A 23,188-nucleotide genomic window follows, 5' to 3' on the forward strand; every position below is an offset into this window, starting at 1 on the left:
CAATATTCTGATAAGCTTCTTTTAAGAAAAATCTGAACATAATAAAGATTCCAGTTTTCAGCTTATCGTATATGAGACTGAAGAACTGAAATTTTGCCAAATGATGAGATACGTACCTGCATGACACAATGATCAGAAGCTTTTAACTATGCTCTAGTTGCAAGAACTGTGAATTAAACTCTGCTCCCCACCCCACCAGGAAGTACCTATTCCATAATAAATGCTGGAATATTCCATCTTCAAACTCTTCTAGTTCCAAACTCTAGCATTCTTATTCTACTTACACTCTTCCTACTCTGATAACCTGGGATACAGCCCAGATGATTTCCTTTCAGCTTCAGTTATGAAGGTACTATCAACAACAAAATGTTTAAAATTGTTCTCCCAGAACTTAAAGATCTTATCTTTATAACATCTCCCATAACCTTAAAAAAATCATTAAATATTATTTCAATTAATTATAAAAATTTTTATATATAGAGTCTAGTATTTGGTCATGTATACTATTTTAAAAAATACATTGACAGAAAACTTTCTGAATGTCACTAGACAATGAATTAAGCAAACCTTTATTGAAGCTTAAATTGTGGGTACAGAAATACATTTCAAGTGATTGAAGTCCAACACCATGAAGAGAGAAATTATGGCACCAAAATTTTCCCTCCTCTATCATACATACTAGGATTAATTTAGATTACTAGTCAATCTATTTTTCATTTTTTTCTAGGCTTTGTTCCATACAAAATTTGTGCAGGTTTTCAACATGAAATAGAAATCTTTTAAATCTATTAGGGGGAGGAAAATCAGACCTCAAGCCAATAAATGTCATCAACACTGGGACACTGTTCAAGAACAAAATCCACTTTCAGCATTGGTCCTCATAATAGCACCAAAATATTAGGTACTGTGCGTAATTACAGAAAATCAGAATGATCCATTGATTGAAAGCTTCATCAATGAAGCTTTGAATCAACAATGTGCTTAAAATAAAAGTCAAGTGTTCCAACCACTTGATTTCAAACCAAGCAGATTTTATGTTCAGAAACACTAAAAAAAAAGTGTTTCCTTTATAAATACGGAAGGAACAAAAGCATCACTGCATCAATCCAGAAAGAATCAAAAATTGTTTGAGGACAAGAATAAATACAAAATTGAGTCAACTTTGCTCTTTTATCAACTGCTCAAATGTCCATGTTAGCAAATACAGCTAAAAGATACCAACTCTTTTATGCCTGTATTTTTAGGTCATTTCCCATCAACCATTTTGGAATTTTGTGTGTAATGTTTTGTGGCTAGCATTCTGCTGCACTGAGTATGTCTGAATAACCTTAACAGTTCTCATTCATCACCTGATGCTATTCCATGGTGAAAGGAATATAAAGGAGCAAGAGGAACCAAGTCAGAACACTATTACATGTATCATAAAGTTACACTGAATCTACTTTGAACCAAAATTCATGGCATATCGTTAACAGAAATTAGTGGAAATGGCTACGAAAGTAAAAGTTAAGGTGAATCATCTGAGCTGACTTGATTTGTTGAAACCAATACCTTTCTCTTAAATCTCCTCGCTAATTGTGATAAAAATTCTTTTGTACTACTTAGCAAGTTAATATAGACATGGTACTTATGAGAAGCTCATCTCATTTAATGGGGGACACCAAATGGCACAGTTTCCATACAGTCCTGCCAATATTCCCTAATACCAATCTACACCTTCTTTGCTAATCAACAATAGTTTATTCCAAAAGAGTTCATGGCAATGAAAAATGTCAAACTCCATTGACCTTAAAAGAAAATTAAGCCTAGGGTCTACCCCCGCCTTCCCCCTCTGGGGTATAGATTAGTATAAAACCCACAGTGTAACAGTGTATTGCTTTATTGAGGGGGTTCGGATGGGAGGGGAGACACCATGGTAATGGAAGGAATCAAAGTAATACAAGTACAGGAAGCAGTGTTAAAATATAAATACACAGAATGGACAGTTCCAATTGTTTTCTTAGAGGACTTGACTAGTGGAAGAGAAATTTTAATTGCTGTTGCAAAATCATCTGTATGAAGTAGAAATTGGTTTCAATAACGTTAGTAGAGAATATGTTCTAGAAAGTGGAGGTAACTGGATGTAAAATCCTGGCAGCAATTATAGAACAGTCCCAGATGGCGAGGCTGAGGCCAACGCCTAATGAGGACGAAAGCCTTGTCTGTGGGGAATTTTGGGTGACACCTGGAGAAATATTACGCTGTGCGTAAACCAAATTGAATTGTTTTCACAAGTGTTGTAAAGTTTCATATAGGAAAAGGCTTTTTCTACATGCACTTCAATTTCACAGCAAGAGTGGCATAGGATACCTAAACACAGAAGAGAGCATTCATGCAAGATATCTAACTCCTTGATATAATAATGCATACAATTCAAAATGATTACACTATCATTACATCTAGGGCTTTCTGCAACTACGAGGTGGTGGTTATGGAAAGCATGGCCCTTGGTATCAATATCTAAAAAGCAGCCACCACCTTCTTCTATGTGTGTTCTCTTTTTGCGTTTTTTCTTCATGTTTCTTAATCAACTCTGCTGTTGTTGCTGCTTCTTAGCAAAACTGGTAAAAACAAAATTGTAATCATTGAACAAAGCGCTCTGGCAATCAAGACGTTTAAAACCTTCAATCTTCTGGGGCGAGGAAAGCACTGTGCGACATTTAGAACTCTGGGGGAACAAAATGAAATTAACCATTAGCATTTCTAATCTGCAGTAATATTTTCAAACAAAGCAGTCATGCAGTAAGTATTTAAGATTATTTTAGTCAGACTGTGGCATTGGGGGCTTCCCTGGTGGCTCAGAGTGATAAAAAATCTGCCTGCCAGTGCAGGAGACACAGGTTTGATCCCTGATCCAGGAAGATCCCACATGCTGCAGAGCAAGTAAGCCCAGGTACCACAACGACTGAGCCCTTGTGCCCTAGAGCTCATGATCCACAACAAGAGAAGCCACGATTAATGGGAAGCCCACATCCTGCAATGAAGAGTAGCCCCTGCTCTCTACAACTGGAGAAAAGCCTATGCAGCAACGAAAACCCAGCACAACCAAAAATAAATAAAATTAAAAAACCAAAACAACAACAACAAAACCAACCCCGTGGAACTGAAATATTTTAGCTGACTTCATAGGGGCTGGCTGCAGTGGGACACTATGTCTTCTGGCACTACCATCCCCAAGGTCTATCAACAGGGAAAACAGATAGGATAAGAGGAGCCCAGGAACTGGGCTAGATATAAAACAAGGACCAGAAATCTAATGATAGTAGTATCTCTGGTTATCTCTGGCTGATTATATGGCATCTCATAATACATTTTATGACATGCCTCACTATCATTTTCTGTCAGATTTTATTGTCAATGAAAAAAAATGTATTACCTGATTTACAAACAGGGTGGTCACAAATTTTCCTGGCTTGAAGACTTCTACAACTTTCCTGATCAGGTCATCATAGGAGGTCTGACTTAAGTTTGTTTCAAAGCTAACATAAGAAAATTCTGGTTCTGGAGTGATGTGAATAGTCCAATAAGTTCCCTTAAGAGAAATAGCTTTGTGTTAATAATGGAAAGGGCACACTTAAAGGTTTAAATTATTAAGCAAGATATTCTTACTTACATCCGATTTCATCCCATTCATTGAATACCCACAAGGATTGAACATTGTGGCATCAATGACAGAACCTGGTATCAGGTCACGAATTCCACTCTCCTGGGAAAAAAGCCAGAGACTGATTTAAAAGCACATCTGGAAAAGAAATAAGAGAATGAGCCAAAGTATTTAGCTGCCAAGCAGGATACAGAATTATTATTGAAAATGCTTACACGAGTGACATCCTTTGCAGTAACACCATCTTTCATGTAGAACTGGTCCATAACTGCTGGGTCAAGCTCACTCATCAGAATTTCCAGGGTTTGATCTGGCTGATTGATTACCCTACTCTCTGGGAAATCCAAAGTATACAAGTACCTATATAAAAGTACAAAATAGTTTCTAAAAATGACAACTGCAAGTTTAAAAAGAAATCTTATATAAAACAAAACTTCCATCAGATTGGGTCCAACATACCAACAGTCAGAATTCATGCGTCCCATACAATATGCTGCTCCATCTGTTGAGGCAGGAGAACATAAAATAAATTTAACAGATCCATTTGATAGCAAGTAGGCAGGATCCCCCTCCCCCTTTAAGAAAATATTTTACTGGCTGTCACTTAGAGATGCACTTCAGCTAATAAGCCGGGTCTGAATGGTGCTGAGAAAACTATGGTTTACTTTGCCCTAAAACTCCATTAGGAATTTGGTCACCTATTTATCTACTGTCTCAAGTAAATGGAAGTTATGCAGTACGTCCTGCTTTCCATGGTGTTTCAAAGCCTCATTCAACATAGTAAGTTAACAGTTGGTTGATATTTAAGCTAAATTATACTCGGCACCCTGATATAGCCTAGTATAGTAGATAAGAGCAGGTAGGATGAAAATCTTTTAAAGATTTTCTTTTTTAAAATCACCCTAGTGAATGACTCTGCGCCAAGTTACTAACACCATCTTAGGTTTTTAGCCTCTTCGAGGATATAAGGGTGTTAGATTAGGTAACCTTTACTTCCCTGTCCTTTAATCTCAAAAAGGAAGGTCTATAAATAAAAGCTTATATAAATGGATAGAAGTAAATCTTGCCAATTTAGTTGAAGCGACACTACAAACTCACTTCAATTGACCATTCTTAAGCCAGCTCAACTCCTGTACAGCATGGTAGACAGTTTCTTAACATGGACCAGTATCTTAGCATGGGTTTATGAAGTCATGGGGCATTTTTCTGGATGAAGGGATCACAGCCTTCATACCCACTAAAACAGACAAAAATGACAGCAACTGGCTAGAAGATGAGTTCTCCATCTGGCAGGTGATCGTTACTTGATTTTTTTCTCCCATCATTTCAACAGTTACACAACAATACTCAAAAATTTGTAATAATTGATATATTTAACTTAACTATATAAAGTGCTATGTTTGATACACAGGCATACACACACGACACACACATCTAACTTTAAGAAGCAGGATTCAATTCTACTTAAACTTACTTGGGAAAATTGCATTAAGGAACTCTATTTCTTCCTGGAAATTCCGGTGTGGGTACCCTTGGTGAGAAGGCTTCATGAAATTCTTACGAGAATAAAAGAAGCTCTAAAAAGACAGACAGATAACTTCACACACAGAATTCTATCACCTTTCCTAAACCAATATACTATTTTCTACATATACATATCAAAACCAAAACTATCTTCCACAAATATTTTTTCCCAATGACACTTAACATATACTGTAGTACTTGATGTGTGCATAGGCTTAGTCGTTCAGTTGTGTCCAACTCTTTGCGACCTTGTGGACTATAGAGCATTTTGCTGGCCGACAAAGAAAAATGAAGGCCGCTGTATCAAAGAGTAAGGTTTTATAACAATAACCATGAGTGAGTGTTATATAGAGATACAGAGTCCTAACCACTGGACCACTAGCGGATTCCCTAAAGCAGGAGTTTCTGAGCTTTAAAATAGGCATGTAATAATTTTGTGGGAGAATATGTACTGTATATATGTAGTTTCAAAAGAGTGATCCAAAAATTAACATGTTTCTCAATTTAGATCATAAGGATCAACAAAAACAGTTTTAGGTCCCAATAACAACTGTTCTTTGCCCTAGGCTAAACTGAGTAAATTATTTACTAATATTTACAAATTAAGTTAAATATTAAAATTCAACATCTTATCACAACAATTAAAACCCAAGTATAAAGTCTGATCGGAGAAGGCAATGGCAAGCCACTCCAGTACTCTTGCCTGGAAAATCCCATGGATGGAGGAGCCTGGTGGGCTACAGTCCATGGGATCGCTATGACTCGGACATGACTGAGTGACTTCACTTTCACACAATGGAGAAGGAAATGGCAACCCACTCCAGTGTTCTTGCCTGGAGAATCCCAGGGACGGGGGAGCCTGGTGGGCTGCCGTCTATGGGGTCACACAGAGTCGGACACGACTGAAGTGACTTAGCAGCAGCAGCAGCATAAAGTCTGAGAGCATTCAAGAATTAACTATTGCTCTTTAATACAATCAGTTCTTTATTATGAAGTCTAGATTTTTCTTGCTTTTCCTTCTTTTCTCCACCATTCATAGTAAAAGTATCTGGTTTTCTTTTCTTTAATTTTGAATTTTATCCCAATTCCTTCTCTGGTTCCTCCACATTTTCTGTTGTCCATGAGTAACAGGCATTCTTTCTCTCCATGGTGTGAGTGGCCTTAGTCATTACAACTGAACAAGTATACAAATTTATTTACCAGGCATATCACCAAACTCTAATGTTTATACCCCACCAAAAGGATAAATGTTTTTTTGACTACTTACTTGAATTGAGTCAAACCCACTGTAATCCCTAGCAAGTTTCAACAGGGGAACCAGTGCTTTCAGCAAGAGGGTGGTACCACATGTCTTCAAAATGAAACGTCTCTTGGAGACAAACATGCTACTCTCACTGCAGTTTAAAAGAAAGTCACAATATTATAACAATTCTTCCTCTTCATATTAGCTCATTACACAAACCCTCTTTTACTAGTCAGTTTTTCTCCTCACCTAACCTAACCTAGGACACTTATTAAACTCATTCTTTACCTCATCTTGAACTGCCTGCTCTCACGTGTGTCTAACCATCTCATTACTTTTCACTGGATAGTAAGTTCCATGAGGAAAGGAATGTTTGTTTTTACTATTATATCCCTAGGGCCTGGCACCTAATAGGCATTTGATAAACATCTATATATGTCAAATACAGACTCAGTAAAAGCAGGCACCATGTTCAATACAACAGCCTCAAGGCCCAACATTCTATCTCTGTACCTAAAAGAGAACTGCATGGCTTTCTTCTCTTAAATAACAGCAATCCTATTTCTATGGTGAAGCTAATTTTCACTCTGCTTCAAGCTTTGATAGAGAAGTACATACTAAAAAGAAGTGAGGGCAAAGGAACAATGCCATTCAAACCTCTTTTGCAGAAACTTCCTGCTAACCTCCAGGGTAATAAAGATGGCAGCCACCTTGAAGAGCTATTAGGTAAGATTTCAAAAACCCTACTGCCTAGGGACACCTGAAGTAAACATTTTACACCATATTTTTTTTTTAAAAAAAGGTAAAAACAATTACAGAACCAGTATACAGAGGTACAATTAACTCTTCCATATAAAGTATGATTCACACTGAAATCGTTTAACCAATACTTTCAGAGGACTTACCTGAGTACATAAGCTTCCTGCTTGTCAGTTTTTGTCACACTTATGATTGAACATTGCACATCCTTCAAAAGTATGTCCCACTCGGATCTATTATTTAACCAAAAAGAGGATGATTAATTTAGAACAGTTTATTTATACTTGCCTACTCTCATAAAAATTACAAGTCTCATCATGATTTAAAATCACGCTTTGTATTTTTTGTCTCATTCCTGCTCTACCTTCTCTTATGAATGTTACGTTAATGAAGTAACTTTTGGAAGCAAGTGAGGTTGGACGCTTGTTGCCAGGAAAGTCCACCTTGTGATTAGAAGGCTGGAACTTCCTATCCAGCCCCTGACCTATGGATGGGGAGAGGGGCTGGAGATTAAGTTCAATCACTATGCTCCATGCCTGCTAAGCCGTCTGACTCTTTGCAACCCCATAGACTGTAGCCCTCCAGGCTCCTCTGTCCGTGGAATTCTCCAGGCAAGAATACTGGAGTGGATTGCTGTGCCCTCCCCCAGGGGATCTTCCTTCTCTTATGCATACCAACATTTAATTTTGTTTCAAAATAATCTATATTGACATATACACCAAGTAAGATGGATGCATTTTGCTACAGAATGTTAAGAAGCAAACCAAAATCCAGGAAATTATACTACGTATTTGTAATTTATTAAGAAAAAGACAAATGAGACCCAAATAAGACATTTCTCCAAAGAAGACATACAGATGGCCAACAAACACATGGTCAACATCACTAATTAAGAGAAATGCAAATCAAAACTACAATGAGGCATCACCTCACACCCATCAGAATGGCCACCATTTGCTGGAGGGGGTGTGAAGAAAAAGGAACTAACTCTTCTTGCACTGTTGGTGGGAATAGAAATCAATACAGCCACTATGGAGAACAGTATGGAGGTTCTTTAAAAAACTAAAAATAGAACTACCATATGAACCGTGAACTTCCAGATGTTCAAGCTGGATTTAGGAAATGCAGAGGAACACAGATCAAATTGCCAACATCCACTGGATCATCGAAAAAGCAAGAGAGTTCCAGAAAAACATCTACTTCTGCTTCATTGACTACACCAAAGTCTTTGACTGTGTGGATCACAACAAAATGAAAATTTCTTAAAGAGATGGGAATACCAGACCACCTGACCTGCCTCCTGAGAAATCTGTATGCATGTCAAGAAGCAACAGTTGGAACTGGACATAGAACAACAATCTGGTTGCTGCTGCTGCTAAGTCACCTCAGTCGTGTCCAACTCTGTGTGACCCCATAGACGGAAGCCCACCAGGCTCCCCCTTCCCTGGGATTCTCCAGGCAAGAACACTGGAGTGGGTTGCCATTACAAACTGGGAAAGGAGTACCTCAAGGCTGCATTTTGTCACCCTGATTATTTAACCTATATGCAGAGTACATCATGAAAAACACTGGGCTGGAAGAAGCACAAGCTGGAATCAAGATTACTGGGAGAAACATCAATAACCTCAGATATGCAAATGATACCACCCTTACGGCAGAAAGTGAAGAGGAACTAAAAAGCCTCTTGATGAAAGTGAAAGAGAACTCAACATTCAGAAAACTAAGATCATTGCATCTGGTCCCATCACTTCATGGCAAATCAATGGGGAAACAATGGAAACAGTGAAAGACTATTTCTTGGGGCTCCTAAATCACTGCAGATGGTGACTGTGGTCATGAAATTAAAAGACACTTGCTTCTTGGAAGAAAAGTTATGACCAACCTAGACAGCATATTAAAAAGCAGAGACATGACTTTGCCAACAAAGGTCTGTCTAGTCAAAGTTATGGTTTTTCCAGTAGTCATGTATGGATGTGACAGTTGGACTATAAAGAAAGCTGAGCACCAAAGAATTGATGCTTTTGAACTGTGGTGTTGGAGAAGACTCTTGAGAGTCCCTTGGACTGCAAGGAGATCCAACCAGTCCATCCTAAAGGAAATCAGTCCTAAATATTCATTGGAAGGACTGATGCTGAAGCTGAATTTCAATACTTTGGCCACCTGATGCAAAGAACTGACTCACTGGAAAAGACCCTGACGCTGGGAAAGATTGAAGGTGTGAGGAGAAGGGGATGACAGAGGATGAGATGGTTGAATGGCATCACCGACTCAATGGACATGAGTTTGAGAATCTCCGGGAGTTGGTGATGGTCAGGGAGGCCTGGTGTGCTGTAGACCATGGGTAGCAAAGAGTCGGACACGACTGAGCGACTGAACTGAACTGATGAACCAGTAGTCTCACTCCTGGGCATATATATATATATCTGGAGAAAAATATGGCTCCAAAGAATATATGCACCCCAGTGTTCACTGCAGCACTGTTTACAATAGCCGAGACATGTAAACAACCTAAATGTTCATTGACAGAGGAATGGAAACAGATAACAGATGTGGTACAGGTATGCAATGGAATTATTACTCAGCCATGAGAAAGAACCATTTGTATCAACATGCATGGACCTAGAATTGTCATACTGAGTGAAGTCAGCCAGCCAAAGAAGAAATATCTAATGACATGCCTTATATGTGCAATATAAAAAGACATGGTACAAATGAACTTATTTACAAAACAGAAACAGGCAGATTTAGAGGAAGAATTTATGGTTACTAGGGGGAAAGAATAGGGAAAAAGGATAGGGTGTTTGGGATCAGCATGTACACACTGCTATATTTAAAACATATAACCAACAAGGTCCTGCTGTGCAGCACAGGGAACTCTGCTCAATGTTATGTGGCAGCCTGGATGGGAGAGAAATTCAATGGATACATGTATATGTATGGCTGACTTCCTCTGCTGTCCACCTGCAACTATCACAACATTATGAGTCAACTATACCTCAATATAAAATAAAAAGTTTAAAAAAAGGAAAAAAAAGCTAAACTGCTACGTGATCCTTTACTGTTTTTTAAAATGTCACCTTAATAGTTAAAGGTGAGTTATTAAAAATATTCATTTAACAGAATTATTCTGTTAAAGCACCAGATAAATATATATTCCACTTGAAATGTTATTTTAATCTACATAAGTGAAGCTTACTCATTTCATTGCTGGTATCTTAGCTGTTTATAGAACCCATCCATAAACTTAAACACAGATTATTTTTTCAAATATTTTTTCCATAACACACTCTTCTTTCTGTCAATCTGACACAAAATGCTAAAATTTTTGACCAGGATTTGTTCATTTTCAGTGTCCATCTGAAATTTTTTCTCAACATTGTTCAAACTGCGCCATTCCTACTGATCTACAAGTTCACTCACTCTTTTGTCATTTCTACTCTACAAGCCCATGCAGTAAACTTTTTATTCCAGTAGCAATTTTTTAGTTATATCTGTTTCTCTGCTAAGATTTGTGTTATTACTTCTTATAGCATGGTTATGATAATTGCTTTTAAATCCTGACCTGAACCACCTTGGGGTTGAAGTCTACTAGACTATCTCCCTTTGAGGCAATTTCCTTATTGTTTGTATGTAATTTGTGATTGCATCCTGGACATCACATTATATGATTTTAAATCTTCAAACCCTATGGAGCATGCTGATTTTTAAAAAACTATGTTAGCAGACAGCTGAAATAGCAGTTCAGTCTTCTTGTTCTTATCCAACTTCTGTGTGTTATGTTACTATCTCCATAATTTCCATGACAACTCCTAGCTCAATAGTGGGGGGGGGGGGGGGATGAAGATGGCCTGCTTCTTGGTCCTCTGGCGAGCCCCAGGCTTTAGATTCCCGGCTCTGCAGCAGTCTGCTACAGGACTGCCTGAGCTGCAGCAGGAAAAGAACAGTGGAGAAAAAAAAAAGCAAAGCAATACAAAAACAAAAACGGGATTTTCCCCACTCTCTCTAACCCAAAGGGGCCTCTTCCGTTCCTTGTCCACATTCCAGAAAAAGACCTAAGAGCTCAGTTTGTGTGCAGTTCTGGGTTTCTGGCAGCTTTTGAGACCACCCCAGGAGATACCGAGAGAGAAAAAAAGAAACTCATGGATATTTCAGTGATGTTTTGAGTTTTGGATTCCTTCTCCAATTCACCTAACATTTACTTTCCAGAGTCCTCAGCTGCTGCATGCATTCTGTCCAGGGTTTCTAGATGCATTTAGTGAGAGGAGAGTGTGCTTACTCCATCCTGATGGAAACAAGAATCCTCCTGCACTCATTCTATTCTGCAACCATACTCTTCCTCACCTAAAGGAAACCCTTAAGTAGTCAGTAGTTTTCAAAGTCATGGTATGAAAGGAACTGCTTTAAAACATTCTAAAGCAAACACAGTTGAACAGTCTATCAACCAAGTGATTATAAAAACAATCTAGAGAACTGCTGGCTAAAAAAAAAGACAGGGCAGGAAAAATGTGACAGATTTAGAATTGAGGAAGTCAATACAATGCTATCCATGAGCTAAAGAGGAGAGAAAAAACAGTTGAGAATTTCAGCAAATTATTAAAATCACATTTTGGTAGAAAAATAAGCCCCTTATTTTTCCCTTAAATAAAGCTTTTTTGGATCCTAGCCACACCCAGATCATGATAAATATCTCAAACACTATGCTCTTTACAAATGATAGTACTGAATGATCTTAGTCACTCTGCCAGAAAAGTAAAACATAAATGGCATGCCATATTTTATTTATTTTTAATCAGTTAATTAATTTTTGGTTGTGCTGAATCTCTGTTGCTGCATGTGGGCTATTCTCTAGTTGCAGTGCATGGGCTTCTCATTGCGGTGGCTTCTCTTGTTGCAGAGCATGGGCTCCAGGTGCACCAGCTTTAGTAGTTGCAGCACACAGGCTCTAGAACACAGGCTTCAGTAGTTGTGGCTCATGGACTTCGTTGCTCTGAGGCATGTGGATCAAACCCGTGTCCCCTCCATTGGCAGGCAAATCCTTTCCACTGTACCACCAGGTAAGTCCCATATTTTATATTAAAAGTTTTTAGTCTGTGGTTTAATAAAAATAGAACAAAATGAAGTGTTTACATGGGAAAAGATACAATTAAGAGACTTCTATGTCATTGGAGTGGAGAAGGAAATGGCAACCCACTCCAGTGTCCTTGCCTGGAGAATCCCGGGGACGGGGACCCTGGTGGGCTTCTGTCTGTGGGGTCACACAGAGTCGGACACGACTGAAGTGACGCAGCAGCAGCAGCAGCATGTCATTGGAGGGACTGATGCTAAAGCTGAAACTGCAATACTTTGGCCACCTCATGCGACGAGTTGACTCACTGGAAAAGACTCTGATGCTGGGAAAGGTTGGGGGCGGGAGGAGAAGGGGACGACGGAGAATGAGATGGCTGGATGGCATCACCGACTCTGTGGACATGAGTTTGAGTGTACTCCGGGAGTTGGTGATGGACAGGGAGGCCTGGCGTGCTGTGATTCATGGGGTCGCGGAGAGTCAGACACGACTGAGCGACTGAACTGATGTCATCTGACTGAATAAGACCAGAAATGGTTAAATCTTTATTACAATGTTGCTTCTGTTTTCTGTTTTGGTTTTTTGGCCCCAAAGTATATGGGATCTTAGCCACCTGACCAGGGAATCAAACCAGCACCCCCTGCATTGGAAGGCCAAGTCCCAACTACTGGACTACCAGGGAAGTCACCTACCCTTTCTTTGGGGGGGTGGGGGTGGCAAGCAGGACAGACTGTGGATTGGAAAAAGACAGTCTCTTGGGCAACTGGTGTTGGGAAAACTGGATCTGCACACAGAAGAATGAAACGGAATCCTTACCTTACACTGCATAACTCAAAATGGATTTAAACACCTAAATTAAGACACAAAACTATAAAAAACTCTTAGAAGAAAACATGATGGAGAAAAACTTTATGATACTTGATGTGACAAAGCTTTCTTGGATGTTACACAAAAAGCACAGGCAACAAAAGCAAAAATAGGCAAACAGAACTGCATCAAACTTACCTTTTGTGTATCAGAGGAAAACACTCAACAGAGTGAAAAGACAATCTACAGAACTGGAAAAGTATCTGCAAATCTTACACCTTCTAAGAGGTTAGCATCAGGAATAAACAAGGAACTCCAACAAGAAAAATAACCTAATTTAAAAGTAAGCAAAAGGTCTTAAATAGGCAATTCCCCTCCCCTCAAAAAGATATACAAATGGCCAATAAGCACATAAGAAGATGCTCAATGCCACTAATCTAAGACAATGCGAATCACAATCATGATGCCACCGTGTGCTCATTAGGATGCCAGATACTGAAAAGGAGAAATGAAAGAACAAGTGCTGGCAAACGCAGAGAAATTTTAACACTTGTGTACTACTGGTGAATGGATGGATGAAGCACAAGCTGTAATCAAGAAATATCAATGACCTCAATATGCAGATGACACCACCCTTATGACAGAAAGTGAAGGGAACTAAAAAGCCTCTTGATGAAAGTGAAAAGAGGAGAGTGAAAAAGTTGGCTTAAAACTCAACATTCAGAAAACTAAGATCATTGCATCTGGTCCCATCACTTCATGGCAAATAGATGGGGAAACAATGGAAACAGTGACAGACTTTATTTTCAGTAGCTGACTTTATTTTTTGGGGCTCCAAAATCACTGCAGATGGTGATTGCAGCCATGAAATTAAAAGACGCTTGCTCCTTGGAAGAAAAGTTATGACCAACCTAGACAGCATATTAAAAAGCAGAGACATGACTTTGCCAACAAAGGTCCATCTAGTCAAGGCTATGGTTTTTCCAGTGGTCATGTATGGATGTGAGAGTTGTACTGTAAAGAAAGCTGATCGCTGAAGAATTGATGCTTTTGAACTGTGGTGTTGGAGAAGAGTCTTGAGAGTCCCTTGGACTGCAAGGAGATCCAACCAGTCCATCCTAAAGGAGATCAGTCCTGGATGTTCATTGGAAGGGCTGATGCTGAAGTTCCAATACTTTGGCCACCTGATGCAAAGAACTGACTCACTGGAAAAGATCCTGATGCTGGTAAAGACTGAAGGTGTGAGGAGAAGGGGATGACAGAGGATGAGATGGTTGAATGGCATCACCGACTCAATGGACGTGAGTTTAAGTAAGCTCCGGGAGTTGGTGATGAACAGGGGGGCCTGGCGTGCTGCAGTCCGCGGGGTCACAAAGAGTCAGACACGACTGAGTGACTGAACGGAACTACTGATGAAAATGTAAAATGGTACAGCCATTATGGAAAAATTATGAACATTCCTCAAAAAAACGTAAAAACAGAATTACCACAGGATCAAACAATTCGACTTCTGGGTGTGTGTGTTTATATATATACATATATAAAAATAACAATTCAAGACAGGATCTGGAAAAGACATTCTCACATCCATGTTCATTGTTATTCACAACTGTCCAGAGAAGGCAGCAACCCAAATGTCCACCAGCGGATTAATGGATAAAGACAATGTGGTGTATGCAAAAAAAGGCTTATGTGGCCTTAAAGGAAAGCTTATCACATACTTCAATGTGAATGAACCTAAGAATTTCATGCTAAGTGGATCACACCAGTCAGAAAAGGATGAATACCACCACATACGGATGTAGGTTTCCACTTACAGAAGGTGCTCATCTCATACATGCATATGAAGTATCCAACATAGTCAAATCATAAGGAAAAGTAACTGATAAAGGCTGGAGGAAGAGGGAAGGGGAAATTAGCCTTTAATGGGTAGTTTCAGTTTTGCAAAATGAAAAGTTCTACAGATCTCTTGCACAACAATGTGAATATACTTAATACTGAATGTTCACTTAAAATGGTTAAATTTAATGTTAGACTTTTATTTTTTAATAGTTGTTTATTTTTGGCTGTGCTGGTCTTCATTGCTGTGTACAGACTTTCTGTAGTTGTGGGAAGCAGGGGTCTTCTCACTGTGGTGACTTGTCTTGTTGCGGGGCACAGGTTCTACGGTGAGTGGGCTTCAGTAGTTGTGGTACATGGGCTCAGCTGCCCTGCGGCATGCAGGATCTTCCCAGGCCAGGGACTGAACCAGTGTCCTTAGCAAGGCGAATTCTTAACCACTGGACCAACAGGGAAGCCAATGTTAGACTTTTAAAAGAAGTAAATTATAGAGGGAACAGAATGCTGCTGGCAGATGCAAAAAACCCTTTAGAACAGTTTCGCTTTTATCCCTTGGATTCTACCCTCAGATATAGTGGGTCAGAAACTGTGCAGATGATGCCTGGAAACCTGCATTTATTTAAAAGGCCTCCATGTGATTAGGTTCCTCTAACAGATTTCCTCCTTTAAGCAAAAATCACTGGTTTCAGGGTTATCAAGTAATTTACCCCAAAAGTTACCCAACTGAACTATTTGAAGCTTTCCTGAAGTGTGACTTTAGTCAACAGCCTGACTCATCTGTTTCAGACACTCTACTTATCACCTTACATTCAGACCTCAACATCACAGCCAAGTTAGTAGTAGTCGTAAGAGCAGGCTGAGTCAAACCCATCCTAAAACATGAGATTACTCTTCAGCGAAGTCTAGGCTGACCAGAATTTAATTCAGATATCCAGAGAAATAAGCTTTCATCTTCTGTTCAAAGCAATCAACCCAGAATGCACTGTTAATTATAATCAGAGTAACTTAAGTTCTCCACCTTTCACCAAAAAGTTAAATTAGCATCATTACTGCTACACTGATTTATTACTTTCAATGTGTACCTCTCAAAAAAAGGTGGTTTGAAGACAGCAGTTCAAGTTTTTCGAAACTGCTATGAGGAATGTATTGAGTTAATTCAATAGGAAGCCCTTCTACTCCAAAATATTTACCCTAAAAGGTTTTTTGGCAAGGGGTTGTAAATTCCTTCAGTGTAAATTACTGATATTGCAATATGGTACAATGATGTAGTCAAGTTAAGTCATAAGTTCTGGGAAAATTAATGCTGAGGTGTAATTTGCTATTTTTGCAACTGCTCCCAGTCCTTTGCTGAAGATTTTTATCATATAAAATTTGAGTGAAGGAAAAGAAAGAATAGCAGAAAATGCCAGTAGTCCTAAATGTCTTGTCCAATATTAACAGTACAAATTCTAGTTTTCATACTTTCACATAGCTAAAACACCTCCAGCCTTCCACAGTTAATAAACATTTACTCTCTTTACCTCCATTCACTACAATTTCCCAAGTGAACCCATTTCCTTACTTGTCTGTGATGAATTCTAAAGCAAAAAGGAAAAGTCAGTTTTAGAGCCCTGAAAGACCAAACTATCATTCCTCACCAAAATTTCTTATTTTCTAACAGACTTCCTCCACCTGGCTGCCATTTCCTTTAAAAAGGTTTTTATCTGGTCCAGCATTTTAGTCCAGCAACTCTTAAGAAATTATAGAAACAGACATAAAGGTCTATTTCTATTCAACATCATTTGAAATCCGAAAATTCTAATTTCTCTGTAGAGAAAACCGCAGGTTAAACCTAATATACTACTCCCTCTTTTTATATTTCAACCTTAATTACTTTGTGAAGTAGTTTTAGAAAACATAACCTGTCTTATTCATTTGGATATCTGAACTATTGCTTTTCTACAATATATTGTTAATCAGTATTATTTAATCCAAGCCATGCCAGAAAAGATAAAATAGAAGAGTACCAGTATTATGTACTTCACTAAGATTACACTGAAGGGAAATTCTACTAAGTGGCTTACAGGACAGTGGGAAATGTTAACAGAAGGTGGGTTCCAGCTTGGAGTTAAAGCTTGGAAAGATGGGCCAATTTTGCTTCAAGTGCATTCTATTCCTTCATACCATATTAAAAAAATCAATTCCAGATGGGCTGCAGATCTAAATATGAAAAGTAAAACAAAGTTTACAGGGAAAAAAACATCTTCATTACCTCCGGATGAGCAAAGATTATTTTAAACAGGACAGAAAAACCACAAACCATTAGTGAAAACACTAATAAATGGGACATTAAAATTATGAACTATTTTCTAAACTGTCATTAATAAAACAAAAAAGGAAACCAGAGGATAGAAAACGTTTGTAATGCACATATTGGAGAGATATTCATCTATATTAAAGAACTCCTGCAAACTGAAAAATCATCCCTAAAGAAAAAGGAAGTGGACTTGAACAAGCATTTCACAAAAGATAGCCAAATGGTGGATAAAGATATAAAAGGATGTTCTACTCCATTAGTCTGAAGGGAAATACACAGACCACTATACACCCACAAAACAGCTAAAATTAAAAAGACAATACAAGTGTTAAATGAAGATATTGAGCAACGATACCCTGATGCTGAATATACGCACCCTGTGCTCTGCTTAGTCTCAGTCGTGTCTGACTCTCTGGACCCTGTGGACTGAAGCCCGCCAGGCGCCTCTGTCCATGCGGATTCTCTAGGCAGGAATACTGGAGTGGGTTGCCATCCCTCCTCCAGGGGATCTTCCCAACCCAGAGGTCAAACCCAGGTCTCCCGCATTGCAGGCAGATTCTTTACCGTCTGAGCCATCAGGGAGGTCCAAGAATACTGGAACCAGCAGCATATCCCTTCTCCAGGGGAACTTCCCAACCCAGGAGCTTTACCAACCAGAGAAGCACTATATGCACCCTATGACTTAGCAGTTCCAGTCCTAGGTGTATCTAACAGAAGAGCATACATATTGTTTACAGAAAGACATTTACACTAGTGTTCAAAGCAATCTATTTGTATTAGCAAACTGTAAATTATTGATGTAAATAGTAGATTTTATAAATTGTGGTATATGGACACAAAAATACAACATTGAGAATGAACTAAAACAAACCCCGAACATAATGCTGACCAAAGGAGGCATATAATGCATACCAAATGATTCCACGTTATAAACAAACTAGGGAAAACCATGGTGTGTTAAATCTCAGGATAGTCGTGTTCCCTCAGGTGGAGAGTGGAATAGGTTCTAATTGGAAGGAGGCACAGGGGGACTTCTGGCTAGTTATATTACTTAGATATGAAGGCTGGTTACATGATGGGATCAATTTGTCAAAGTCTGTGATGTACTTATGACTTTCATAACTTTTATGACTGTAGCCTGCCAGGCTCCTCTGTTCATGGGGATTCTCTAGGCAAGAATACTGGAGTGGGCTGTCATGCCCTCCTCCAAGGGATCTTCCTGTCCCAGGAATCAAACCCTGGTCTCCTGCCTTCCAGGTGGATTACTGTCTTGAGCTTTGAAAGATTAGCATCACCCCTAAAAGTTCCGTCATGCCTCTCTGTAATCCACCAGTCCCCCTTAACTCTCACCCTTTGCCTATCATGTATGTATTTTCTGGTTTTATAGACATGAAATCTTACAGTACAGGACTTAATTATTTGTTCTCCAGCACAATCATTTGTTGCATTGTCAATAACACTTCATCGCTCTTTTTTTAACTACCAAGTAGTATTCTACAGGATGAATACAGAGACTAGTTTTCAGTTCTGGAGCGATTGCAAAATAAAGCTTCTAAGAACATATTCATGAAAAAGTCTTCGTATGGACATATTTCCTGTTCACTCGGGCAAACACATGAGTGGACTAGACTGGCTAGATCATATGAGAGATGTATTAACTTATTACGGCTTCCCAGGTGGCTCCAGCGGTTAAGAACCTGTCTGCCAAAGCAGGTGATGTAAGAGATGCGGGTTCAACTTCTGGGTTGGGAAGATCCCCTGGAGTTGGAAATGGCAACCCACTCCAATATTCTTGCCTGGAAAATCCCATGGACAAAGGGGCCTGGCAGGCTATAGTCAAAGGGTCAGAGAGTCAGATACAACTGAAGCAATTTAGCAGGCACAGTAACTTATTAAGAAACTGCCAAACTATCTTCCCAAGTGGATACACTGTTTTCCATTCCCCATCTGCAGTGCATGAAAATCCCGATTCCTTCACAGCTCTCCTCAAGGTCTGGTATCAAAATTATACAAATCCTAAAAGGAACCGTGATATGTGTTCCCTCTGTATTAACTAATTAGAATGTAATACTATGAATGTAATGTATGAAAAAGGTTGGAATTATTTCTTCCTTGAGTGTTAGAACACTCCAGTATAGCCATCTGGGCCTAGATTTTTCTTTATGGGTGATTAAGTCAATTCATGCAGTGATTATAGGACTATTAGGATTTCTATTTCTTCTTGCATCGATGTGGGAAGGTACTTTCCTATGGATTTTTCCTGTAATATCCTGCCTTTTAAATGTCTTTAGCATTGGTAGTGACGCCCTCTTAAGACATCTTAACTCCTTCCATGCCCTTAGATTTTGTTTTATAAACAGTATAGTAAATTTATTTTATTCCAGTCTGTGAATGTCTTTTGACTGACTTTCTTCTATTTGCGTTTCAGTGTAACTACTGAGGTTGGAGATGTGAGGCAAGTAAAAAGAAGGACTTTCTGGCTTCCTAACATTTACATTGTTAAATAAAAACAAAGCTACTAAAGATTAGTCCATGGAAGAATTAAGGTTTAATTTCATTAAGTAATCTAAAAAGCTCACCATCTCTTCTACTTGAATAAAAATACATCAAATTGCTAGGGCACCATGTAATTTTAAATTGCCTATTAGACTATAATCTGAAATACCTTCTCCTCCATGGTTTGCTTAAAAACAAGGAGAAGAGAAAGATTCTGTCCCTAAGGTAAAGAATCGAAAATAAAGATGTTAATACTTAAGAGTGGTTACTATGTCCTAGTTTTAAGTACTGTATATGTATCAACCCACTTAACCCTCACAATTACCCCATGAAGAGGTACCATTATTTTCTCCATTTTGGAGAGGCAAAAATATCAAACAGCTAGCTATTAAATGATGTTTGAACTCAAATCTAGACATGCCATAGGCCATGCACTAACCATTTCATTAAGCATTACTCTTCTAGATGACTGATAACCCTTCTATGGGATTTAACGAATTCCAAGTATCTACAAAACTTACAGTACTTAATCACAGATTCAACAAAACCAACATTGTCCCTGAAGGTATAATCTTTGCCATCGCTTTAAGATCCACGCTGAAGAAGTAAAACAATTTCACTTGATGAAAGTACAAAAGTCGTTCTCAAACATTTAAAAGAAAGCAAGCTGCCTATTTATAAGCCTTTCTCCTTCTCCTTGATTCGGAGAACTAATTCTTAACCAAAAAAGCCTAAGCTTAAATTCAGGCGTTTTTGCCCAAGAACTCGGGGAGGAAACACTCCCTTCCTTTTATTAAGAACGCGTGCTTACTAATAAAGCTTCAACTCATTTAACGAGCCAGAGCAGAAAATTTTGTTATTCATTTTATGATTTGTTCTTGCACATTAGTTCTTCCTGACAGTATTTCCTAGATAATCCTATCACAATCGTCTTACCAAAGGCATATCACCAGCACGAGGGAGCTTTTCCATCTGTGAAATGGAGGAAATACTAAGCTTCCCCATATTTATAAGTAACTGCTTCCTAGAGTAGGGGCCATGTTACGACCTCTTAAGTGTCGCACAAAGCTTGAAAAATGAAACCGGTCACATTTTAGCTAACACGAGGTTTTCCTACGGGAGATTCCTTCAAGAGAGACCGCCTTAAAAGTCCCGGCAGCACGTGTCCGCCTAGATTTCCTTCTCCAGTTGCTTTTTGTCAGGAAAGGCGGCGAGTACAGCCAACATTCCTGAAACGCCCATTGGCCCACACCCCGGGGCAGGCTCCGGGTCCGGCCCAGGAGCTCTTTGGTCCCTGCCTTTCAATGAAGCGGCCGCGCCGGCTCCTCGCCGCAAGGCACACTAGCCGCACTTACGCACCCAGGAGCCTAGAATGACGAGAGATGCCTAGTGGTCCGAGAGCCCGGAGGGGAAGCCGGTCCCGCCAGCATCGGGGCCGCCCGCGTCATCATCTGCGCTGGGATCGAGAACCTACAAGCCCTCTTTTTCTGCGCGATCGCCCAGCTCTCTCGCATGACTGCCCGGGGTGGGAGGCTGGAGCCCCAGATTCCTTTGCAGGATTAGGCATTAAAGGTATTATGTCCGAGCTCCGACCCGCCTCTAGCCCGTAAACGCAGGCTAGCCTCATTCCACTCTGGACTCCGCCGACTCGGTAACAGGTTACACAGCCCAAGGTCAAGAGACTCGGGCGCCAGCCTCGGTGGGCTCTCCGGCCGTCTTCCGGGCAGCCCCGAAAGGGCTCTGGTGCAGAGCACATTAGGGCGGCGGTGCGGCCCGGCCACTGCGGCACAGCTGCTCCCGCCCAATCCCCGCCGCCCGGGCGCCTCATGCTGCCAGCGCCGACCGCGGGCGGGAGGCCTGTTAGTCAGCCCCTCGGCCCCGGCCGGGCCGGCCCCCCTCCACACACACACCCCTTCCCGCCGCACGCGAGAGGACGAATCGGGCTCCCGATCCGCTCCGCTCCCTCCCTCCTCCACTCCCGAGGCGGACACGCCCGAATTAGCGCCTGACTAAGCCCGCCGAGCCACACCTGCCGGGAGGGAGCCCGCGCGGCCCCCACCTCCGGGCACCCCACCCGGGGTCTCTGACCGCCAAATCCGGCCGGTGGGGAGTGAGTCGGGAGGTGAGGGCCGCTAAACCAGCCGGCACGGCGCTGCCCGCCGCCCCGCACGCCGCGCCGGGGACGTTACCTGAGCACGCGGCTGCGCCGGCCTCCTCCCCTCCCCCCGGGCAGCGCCCGGCCCGGCAACGGTGGCGGGAGAAGCCGGATCCGGGCCCGCGTGGACCTTTGCTGCTCACCCCCAGCGCCGGGGCCCTTTCCACGACTGCTAAACGACCTCCCGCACGCGGACCTGCCTCCACCTGAAGACTATGGGAACCCAACCCACGGCCCCCAGCCTCAGGCTGGTGCCTCCCAGGCGGCGACAGCCCCCCAGACTCGACTGTGGGCGAGAGCCCCGAGCACCCACCTTGGGATGGTGCGAAGATCCCCAGATCCTTGGTTTGCGTCGGGTTGCTGCCTGGAGAACCAAACCTCCAGCAGTTTCTCGGTCCCTTCGAAAAAATGTGCAGCTTCCATCACCGTGAGACTAGCGAACAACCAACAACCACAGAAAATCAACTAAATTAAATCTCTTCTCCCGCCGCCGCCGCTGCGGATTGTTCCAGCTGTGTTACTAAAGTTCAGGTTCCTTTTTTTTTTTTTTTGCTATAATTTTATATTAACTTTTTTTAAAAAAAGGATTAATAAAATTTTCCCGGCTTTGTGTGTGTGGGTGAGCGAAAGTTGAACGTGAGTCTGTTGGAAATAGAGGCAGATACAGCTCAGTCTCTTGTAGTCCGCTGTTTCCCCGTTAGAGAGAGTAGAGCGAGCGCTAGCTAATGTCGCCGGCCATACTGTGGGAGCGAGAGCACTGCGTGAGCAGCGAATTTATATACCCCGGCTAAACCCAAAAGAACAGGAAGTGACGAAACGTCCCGCCCTTGCAGCTGATTGCTCCAGCATCCTGTCAATCACCAGCCTCCCAGTTGCGGCTGGCTGGCCGCCCGCCCGCTAGCAGCGCGGGGAGCAGCCAGCCGCGTTGCGGTTCAGGGCTCGGGGTGGCCGCTGGGCGGGAGACGGCGGTCTGTTGTCCGACTGGGGACTATGAGCCTGGGGTCGAATGCGGAGTGGGTGGGAGAGCGGGGACGTAGTGAGGGCAGGCTGTGTAGCGCTGTGTAAAGCAACTTGTTATAGCGGAGAACAAGGGTGGGTCCTCTAGAGAGTTGGCGGGGTTCGGCGGGGGCTGTGGCCACTGCTGGGATGGCGTGGTCGTTGTGATCCCGCGCACTTCGCCGAGATTGCTGAGGTACTCGGCCATTCTCTCAAATGTGCTTCCCCAAGGCGAACGAAGCCAGGCATTAAAACTCAATATTAGTCCGTGACGCACATGTTGCCAAAGGGTCGGATTAGAAGGCGCTTTAATTCTGATCACGCTTTAGCTGATGTGCGGATGAACGCAGTTCTCGGCCGATTTA

The 23,188-nt window shown here is 41.2% G+C and overlaps 2 protein-coding genes across 10 annotated transcripts; both read right to left on the reverse strand.

Moving 5' to 3' along the window:
- Nucleotides 1–532: 532 nt before the first annotated feature.
- Nucleotides 533–22,590, reverse strand: AMD1 (adenosylmethionine decarboxylase 1). 2 transcript variants are annotated; one of them, XM_055432951.2, is made up of 9 exons: nt 22,141–22,590; nt 7,316–7,402; nt 6,435–6,561; nt 5,118–5,220; nt 4,103–4,145; nt 3,859–4,003; nt 3,653–3,745; nt 3,416–3,571; nt 533–2,707 (listed from the first exon to the last, which is right to left on the reverse strand). In XM_055432951.2, exons 1-9 carry the CDS (start codon nt 22,248–22,250, stop codon nt 2,567–2,569), a joined length of 1,005 nt encoding a protein of 334 aa, XP_055288926.1. In that variant the 5' UTR covers nt 22,251–22,590; the 3' UTR covers nt 533–2,566. The 2 variants fall into 2 exon arrangements, with proteins under 2 accessions (XP_055288926.1, XP_088696751.1); XM_088840625.1 differs by lacking the exon at nt 22,141–22,590 and adding an exon at nt 17,553–17,575.
- LOC148776310 (uncharacterized) lies at nt 12,121–22,134 on the reverse strand. Of its 8 annotated transcripts, none has more exons than XR_016038414.1 (4): nt 20,609–21,025; nt 12,927–13,018; nt 12,375–12,751; nt 12,121–12,257 (listed from the first exon to the last, which is right to left on the reverse strand). XR_016038414.1 is itself a non-coding variant. In XM_088840627.1 (3 exons), the coding sequence occupies exon 1, from the start codon at nt 21,498–21,500 to the stop codon at nt 21,120–21,122; it is 381 nt and encodes a 126-aa protein (XP_088696753.1). In that variant the 5' UTR covers nt 21,501–22,134; the 3' UTR covers nt 12,121–12,257; nt 12,375–12,751; nt 21,032–21,119. The 8 variants fall into 8 exon arrangements, 2 of the variants coding, with proteins under 2 accessions (XP_088696753.1, XP_088696752.1); XR_016038413.1 differs by having other exon boundaries at nt 12,927–15,320; XR_016038412.1 differs by lacking the exon at nt 20,609–21,025 and adding an exon at nt 17,741–20,602 and having other exon boundaries at nt 12,927–15,320.
- Nucleotides 22,591–23,188: the final 598 nt, after the last annotated feature.

Source organism: Moschus berezovskii, chromosome 10 (genome assembly GCF_049115385.1).
Source record: "Moschus berezovskii isolate FMDL1 chromosome 10, NW_MosBer_1.0, whole genome shotgun sequence".
In the NCBI taxonomy this organism is placed as follows: Eukaryota; Metazoa; Chordata; class Mammalia; order Artiodactyla; family Moschidae; genus Moschus; species Moschus berezovskii.

What these genes read in the sequence shown, in the direction of transcription:
- LOC148776310 (XM_088840627.1), bottom strand. Translation starts at nt 21,500, where the DNA reads ATGAGGCGCCCGGGCGGCGGGGATTGGGCGGGAGCAGCTGTGCCGCAG.
- AMD1 (XM_055432951.2), bottom strand. Translation starts at nt 22,250, where the DNA reads ATGGAAGCTGCACATTTTTTCGAAGGGACCGAGAAACTGCTGGAGGTT. An exon ending in GATCTTCGCACCATCCCAAG is followed by an intron (nt 7,403 to 22,140) that starts GTGGGTGCTCGG and finishes GTTAAATAATAG; the next exon opens with ATCCGAGTGGGACATACTTT. An exon ending in CGCATGAATTCTGACTGTTG is followed by an intron (nt 4,004 to 4,102) that starts GTATGTTGGACC and finishes ACTTTTATATAG; the next exon opens with GTACTTGTATACTTTGGATT.